The sequence below is a fragment of the Zea mays genome, chromosome 10, assembly GCF_902167145.1.
Source record: "Zea mays cultivar B73 chromosome 10, Zm-B73-REFERENCE-NAM-5.0, whole genome shotgun sequence".
Lineage (NCBI taxonomy): Eukaryota > Viridiplantae > Streptophyta > Magnoliopsida > Poales > Poaceae > Zea > Zea mays.
Genome location: NC_050105.1, coordinates 116,628,843 through 116,637,083, shown reverse-complemented (window position 1 = coordinate 116,637,083; position 8,241 = coordinate 116,628,843). Strand labels below are relative to the sequence as shown.

The 8,241-nt window shown below is 44.6% G+C and overlaps 1 protein-coding gene across 1 annotated transcript; it reads right to left on the bottom strand.

The window, feature by feature from the left end:
* Positions 1–5,117: 5,117 nt before the first annotated feature.
* LOC100275550 (uncharacterized) lies at positions 5,118–6,086 on the bottom strand. The gene is given in 1 exon segment (NM_001149605.1): positions 5,118–6,086. A coding segment is annotated over 1 exon segment (522 nt). The 5' UTR covers positions 5,916–6,086; the 3' UTR covers positions 5,118–5,393.
* Positions 6,087–8,241: the final 2,155 nt, after the last annotated feature.

Genomic DNA, 8,241 nt, shown 5'->3' with positions numbered 1-8,241 from the left:
GATGAATAGGGACTATGAACGAACGATGAACGATCGAATGATCGAACAAACGAACGATCGGAATTTCGGCAGCATAACGGCAAGGAAAAGATTATTTGGACGAACGAACGGACGAACAATCGAACGATCGGACGAACGGACGAACGAACCATGAACGATCGGACGAACGAACGAACAAACTAAGAACAGGGGGACGAACGATCGAAGAACGATCGAACGATCCTTGTGCTAGTGTGTGCTTGTGTGGAACATGGAGTGAGTGTGTGTGGGGGGGGGGAAGAGAGTTGCCATGAAATGGCTTGGGGTGGGATGAGAGGAGGCCCTTGCCCCTCTATTTATAGCCATGGTGGGGGGATTAGGGGGAGGGATGAGAGGATTAGTGGGAGGATAAGAGGATTAGTGGGAGATTAGCATGTATTTGTCTTGTATAAGTGAGATTAGCTTGTAGAGCTCACCGTATGACACTGGAGGCATACATATACGTATGAGCATGAAGAAAGTTATGAAGAAAATATTTATAGGGACTTGAAAAATGATTCTGAAGGTATTTCTCAAGAGGAAAATACCTGGAGATATATCGGTGGAATATTTGGGCAGTATTTCTGGAAAGAATTTGAGGGATCACTAGGGAAATATTTGTAGGATATTTTGAGGAGGATTTTGGAGATAATATAGACCACTATATTTTATTTGTTGATATAAACTCGCAAACAAACATTTTGAAATGAAATTTGAAATGAAATTTGAAATTCATTTTGAATTTAGAGCAAGTTTGAGAAAATTTCAGGATTTGAATTTTTGGGATGCTACAATATCACAGATCATAACTACGAGAAAACAAGACTATGAGAGATGACACGACACCAACCACTAGACAAACTTGTGTTATGGCTTAGCTCATTTGGCTCGTGAGCTAGCTCACGAGATAACCCAAGCTGGCTCATTAGAGAACCAAGCTAGAATGCTAGCTTGGCTCGCTACAAAATTAAAACGAGCCGAGTCGAGCCGAGCTACTAATGAGCCGAGTCGAGCGAGTTAATTATCGAGCCACGAGTATTTCGTCCAGCCCTAGTTGTGCCCTTGATCACTCTTATTTACCCAATAATGTTTCTATTAATCACGATGACATGCTCAGGTTAATTTGATGGGACCCAATAGGTTACCCTAGTTTGGTTTATTTTGCACCTTGCTTACCACTGAACTTTTGGGTAGTATCTGCTATTGCTCTATGTGGTTTTGGGTGTTAAGATACATATTATTCATGATCATGCTATTTATTGTCAATGGATTAATTATTGTTCATGACAAGATCATTATGTTAATTGGAACATGGAGCGACCACCCAAAAAAACAGTGCTACCACAAGGGTGGAATGAGATACCCTTGGCTGATAAATTAGAAAAGCTAGTGTGAGTTAACCTTTTCCCGAAAGGGGCAAGCGGGGTGGAGGAGTGCAGGTGTAGGGAGGTCCTCGGGTCGAACTGTCCTTTTAGCTTTTCGGACGAGGGATTCCTATACCGTTTTTGGCACGGAAACCGTAGCGGGTTCTCTTCTCTAGTGGAACTTTGTAAAGGCCTCGCAGTGTACCCTCGCCTACTCACCTTGAAAGTGTTTAAGGGTCCGATCAACCCGAGGCGAGAAAGGGAACACGTCTTGTGGGTAAAGATGTGCAACTTCTGCAGAGTGTAAAACTGGTATATCAGTCGTGCTCACGGTTATGAGCAGCTCGGACCCTCACATGAGTAACATATGGAATTAAACTTAATATGTCATATGCATCGCATTGTGGGAATTATTATAATTGTGATCTCTTATTTTATTGGGATGATATTTACTTATACTTAGTAACTGCTAATAAAATTTGACCAACTTGTTAAAATCAATGCTCTGCCTTAACCATTATTTGTTGATCAGCCTTACACTACACATAAGCCCCCACCGTAAGTGAGCTCATACATATTATTCCCCATACTTGCTGAGCGATGAACATCTGTGAGCTCATTCTTGAAATAAAACTCCCCCCGGTGAAGAGCAGGTGCCACCGAAGGAGGACTATTACGACGAGTTTGACGAGGTCTAGGTGTCTTCTCCCAGTCAGCTTGATGGCGCGAAGGGATAATAATAATATTAGTTCGTTTTATTTATTATCATTTAATTTATAAGACATTTTCGTTATATAATAAATATTGTGACATTCGTCTCTATACAATGAATCATTGTATGTGTTGATCTTTATTGGCGCATATATGAGACACTCCTGGGTTTGCCACTTAAATCCGGGTGTGACACAAAGTGGGAGTGTAGGATGAGTCGATTGCCCCGTCGGCAATCCAGTACTGCCCATGCCTCTTGCCTCCTCTGACCCTCATGAGGACATCTCCGTCGATGTCCTCGATCCTCGGATCGTAATCTAGCCCATGGATCTCCTTAGCCATGGCGGTGTACTCAGTGAGGTGGCTGTGAACGGTGGGGTTGTTGTACGCCTTGGGCCCGTCATCTAGGTTGTAGGTGACGTCGGATGTCACCTTGCCCTTGTGGGCCATAACATACGCCGAGAAAATGGAGCAAGGCTGGCCACCATATGACGCCAACTACAAGAAAACCAACGAGATGGTTAGAAATAATGTCTAATAGAAAGTTATATACCTAAATAAAAAATAGTGTGTACCCATGCTTTTGCGTATTTGCCGAGGTTGCGTCTGCCTTGGTGGTGGGAGGACCTTGCATCATCAAACGCCGTTTCCGGCTAGCGTTGTGCGCCTCGTCCCACTCAGACGAGCACCACCTTTACACCATCTGCTCCCAACACTTAGGATGCGCGGCACACCCATAAGGAATCATCTATAGAAAAGCAAGTACACGACATATCAGAAGATAAAATTAAACACATTTAATACCAATATTAAAGTTCTATATTTACCTGCAAGTAATGGTCCTGAGTCAACGATATGGTTCAGGTGTCCTGCTTGCTCACCTTCTCTCCGAGGCCTTCACATGAAATCATGGCAGTGTACAAACCTAGCCGGACTTCATATGAAATCATAAAACCTTTTTAGAGGCCGGCTAGGGTTATATATACACATAGTGCGTGACAACTTTCACGAAACTCTGTCAAATTTTTATCATAGCCTCTACATATGAGCTCATAACGTCTCGACAAGTTTTGTGATTTTCTGACTTTGTTTATGTTTTATACAATTTTAAAACAACTGGATCGCAAGTCGTGGTCATGTTTCATGAGCATGGTGTTCGAAAATTCTGGTTTGTTCCTGAAATAGATCATAACTTGTGCTAATTAACATGAATATCATTTTTCATTCACTGCTTTATATTTTTCGAGTGACTTGCAGTTCAAATCTGAATTATCCAAAGAAATTCAATTAAACGAACTAAATCTAATAGTTATAGCAAACACTTTGATAATTGTGCAAAAATTGAACATGTAGGTCTATATACTGTAAAAATACACCACAAAAAGTTAAAAAAAGAAAAAAATATACTTTGTCGAGTGTTAAAGAAAGACACTCGGCAAATTAGTGGTTTGCCGAGTACCTACCAGGCGACACTTGGCAAAAAGCTATTTTGCCGAGTGTCAACGCCACTTGGCATAGTTAACAGCCGTCAACTATAGACGCCTGCTGACTACCCTTTACCGAGTGTCGTGTTTCGCCGAGAGCGTGGCACTCGGCAAAAGCCTCCTTTGCCGAGAGCTTGTCTATGCCGAGCATTTATTTTTCTCTTGGCAAACTTGGTCCGTGCGGAGTGTTTTAGTTCGCCAAGAGTGGCACTCATGCTTTGCTAAGTGCCCGATAAATTGCAGTCGACAAAGCGTCGAGCACTCGGCAAAGAGCCAAATCCCGGTAGTGCTAGAAGGCTTTTCAAGATGAACTATATATCAGTCCTGTAGTAGTGATTGGTCCATCAATTCACTAAGGTCCTATTTCAAACCTCTAAAATTAATAGTTAGCAGCAAAAATAGCTGTGAGGTTTAAAACGGCTCAGCTAACAAGCCAACTAATTGTTAGCTATACACCTATACACCTAAAATAGCCATTAGTTATTAACTACATCAGCAAAAACCAGCTAACAACTTATTAGTTGGCTAACAATTAGATTTAGAAGTTCGAAACAGGGGCTAACACTATCTCGACAAAACTATGTACTTAGTGTACATTATTATGTCCGAATTGGAGTTCTATGTCAAGACTATATCGACAACTAACTCAAGTAAACGCGTACGAGTTCTACACTTAGACGGTGTTTGTTTGAAATTATAATCTATTCAGATTATATAATCTAACTTATTTTAAACCGGTATTTAGTTTAAAATAAGTTACATTATATAATATAGACATATTATAATTCTAAACAAACACGGCTTTAATCAGGAGCAACTCGGACATTATAGTTTCTGTCCACTCTTTAAAATGGAGTGACGGAGACGACTTGGTGGCACACCTTAGTCCACGATCATATCGAATCGACCGTGCACGAATGATCTTCTCGAAACACAGCACCCACACATTTGTCATCAAAGATTCCTGTAGCTAGCTAGTTGCTAGTTAGGTTGAACTTTTATTGATGGTACTAGAACGGCAGCAACATATCACATCAGTAACGCGTTTCTTTAAACTTCTCGAGGCAAAGGTATATACAAGTATCATGAGCTGTTGGTCACGTTTTCCTGAAAAAAAGAGAGATACACAATGAACAGCTACATCGCTAGCTAAAGAGCCAAGGAACAAGATCGAATATATATTTTGATCTGGAGGGAGAGGAAACGAGAAAGAACACCAAGAAACCACGTCATGCATTACGACGCGAAAGAAATGTGCGAGCTCACTTGACATGACAAACAACTCCCAACAAAGCACAATAATTAAATCCAAGACGGCGATCTATGTCTGTAATCCTATAGATATCCCAATGCACCACAGTGTGCGTAATCGTCGATGCATGATGTGCTGACAAAACCGAAGCGAAGCCGCTGCCCGCTGCATGCGTACGTACATACGATATTAACCGTTTAGAGCTGGCAGAAATATAGCTATTACAAGCTAAGAGAGTGAAGAACACAACATCGCAGAAGCATTCTTTTAACCAAAAAAATAGATAAATTGTGCAACTTATGAACATAACTTTGCATTCATCGATTCGTCGAACAGAGATCTTTAATTATCTCAGAATTATTGACGGTGTCGTTTAAGCCAATCAAGTTCGTATATGTAATTTCACCTGCTTGTTCAGAAGCTAGCTAAACAAGAGACTAGAACTTGTCACAACTCAACGAACAAGAAGGATGCATTATTTGAGCAGAAAATAAAAGAAGGCTTGCTGATTCAGCCTAGCTCGCTGATGGGAGGCGGAGGTCTGAAGGAGAGGAGAGCACCCGATCAGGAGCAGCCGTTCCGCACCCGGAGCGGGTTGGAGCTGCTGGTGGAAGACGACGACGACGCCGCTCGGTCCGGGCGGCGTGTGCAGCACTCGGCGATGAGCGCTCGGCGCGCCGTCAGCAGCCCCATCGGCACCATGGGGCGGTCGAAGACGGCGCAGTCCACCCAGTCCTTGAGCAGCTTCTCCTGCCCCCACGTCTCCGGGACCCACACCCTCCCCGCCATCTCCCGCCTGTGCCGCTTCAGCCTGTCTCGCGTGCTCTCCTGATCATCTGCCGCTGCCTTGGGCTCCGCCACCTGCAGGTCCTTCTCGTCCCCGTGTTCCTCTGGCGCCGGTGCCTCTCCGGCGTGCTCGGGTGCAAATACCTCTTGGTGATAAGGCACGGGCGCCTTGTCATCATGCTGCTCCTGCAGCGTCGCCAAGTTCTCTTCCGTCACGGCGGTTTCAGCTTCGCATTCTTTGGCCTGGTGATCGACCTCCCCAGTCTCCGGCAGCGCTTCGACGTCGCTGAACGACGCCATGCCGCAGCCGGTCTCCACCAAGCTATGCATGCGACACAGCGGTCCGCGGCGGCTCGATCGACCAATCCGTACGCAGTAGTGTATATAGCAACACGCCAACACCTGTTCTTGGCTGGCTTCAAGCACGGCGATATAATGCGCGCGCGAGAGGGATGTGGAAAAAGATCAGAGTAACAGGAGGTGGGGGACGAGGAGGACACGTTAAATTAGGAGGCCGAAGCGGTGGGAGAATGGCGATCGCCTGGCGGGGGAGGGCGCCTATGGTGACCGCGAGGGGAGCGTGGCCTGCTACTGCTAGCTCCGCGCCTACATGTGGTTGCCCGTGCCGCGCTACGTGGCCAGAGGCTGGGTTACTCGTAACAGGAGCGCGATCGACGGGAGATTTTTGCTCGTATGAAAATGTATTTGAGAGAAGAGTGAAACTGATTGTTGTATATTGATCCCATAAAGCATATACATATACAAATAATATATACATACATATATATATATATACTGTTTTTATATATTATACCTGAGTGCATTCAATATAGAGAATGCACCCAGACCCAACCTACGCGCCCAGGTGCATATGGCCCGAGCCAACCGTTCCACCCAGCCGAACCGACGACTGCCCCCTCCACTATTGCGCCTTTTCACTTCTCCGCCCCGACTGCGCATTTTCCACTTCCTAGGCCCTCCGCGAACGGCTCAATTTCTTCTCTTCCCCGACGACGTAGCCCTCGCTGTAGCCGTTGTGCGCTCGATCCCGCTCCCGTCTTCGTCCATCCCGCACGCTCCCGCTCCGGCCCCCTCCACACTTCTCCGCGAACGGATCCTCCGCGAACGGCTCCCGTCAGAATTGTTTGCTCGCCGGAGACGTAGACCACGAACGGCGACGTAGCCCGCGCCAGAGTAGTCTGCGCGCGCGCCCGCCGTGTAAGCGCATCCGCTCTCTCTCCCGTTTCTCTGTCCCCATTTTTTGGATTTGTTTTGTTATTTTCGGTAATAGACTGGTAAACCCCATTTTTTTCCCAAGTGTTGCAACTAGTATTATTCGTTGATTGGAATTATTAATTGTTGTATTTTATGCGGATACATTTCATTTTGAATAAGCAGTTTGTGTTCTAGATTATCAACTCAGATGTTTCCACTTTTTTTTGCAACTGCAGTGTACCTTTTGTTGCAACTGGTCCATCACATAAGTTGCAACTGTATACTTTTTACTTTCAACCCACATACATCATTCCTGTCTTTTATAACTGTGCTCGTATACAACTAGTTATTTGTTTAAATTCACTGTTGCAACTGTCCCAGTAGTAATTATTTTAGCAGTCTTGTTGCAACTGGCTTATGGCGCATGTGGCAATTATGTCCCAGTACTAATGTGTGTGTGCAGCATTAGTGTGTATTGCAACTATTTTTTGTTCCTATTTTGTATTGTGTGTTTTAGTTTGTTGATTAGCAATTTTTGGTTATGAGATCTGTACCATGTGTTTGTGCCCTCATGTTTTTTTCATTCCCATTTTTTCAGTGTTTTTTATAATGGATCAAGAACAGAATGTCACAGGCCAGCAAGGCGCTCATACTGTCCGTCGCTCTCCTCGTGTAGAAAACAAGAGAAAGCCATTAGATAAAAATGAATTGAAGGAAAGGAGGAAGAGGTTAAGGTTGAAAGTCCCTCCTATACAAGATGCCGAAAGTGATGATGAACAAGACCCAGAGTTTGTTCCTGCTGGCGATTGTTCTGGCGATGACAATGTTGGTATTGTTGGTGGTGATGAAAATAAGGGTATAACTAAGACACGAGCTATATGATGCTCACCTGGGAAGTTTATAAAGCTTCTGAATGCTCTATCTGATGAATTGAAAAGTGAAGTAGTTGCCAAGGGGTTTGGCGGCCTGCTGAGATTCAAGCCGCACTTATTGTCCAGAAAGTTGCTCAGCTGGCTGATGCGGAAGCTTAACCCAGAAACGATGAAATTAGAGATTGGTGGTGGAAAAGAGATTCCAATCACTGAGCACAGTGTTTGGTGTGTTTTGCAGTTACCAAACGTTGGCAGTGATCCGCCCCCCATGTCTGATGCAGATGCTCGTGCCTTGCGGGACGAGCTGGGGGAGCAAATTTGTGGCAAATCTTATAGACGCATATCTGGTATCAATATATCTGTTATCACTGATAGACTGTAGAAGAGGATTCTCACTGGGGAGCTGGGCCTGGGAGCCTTTTTCATGGCAGCATTTCAGTGTCTGCTATTCTCCAACACTGACACTCGCATCAGGATTGATGATGTAAAGTACACTCAGGACATCCAGAACATGAGCAACAAGGACTGGTGCAAAGCGG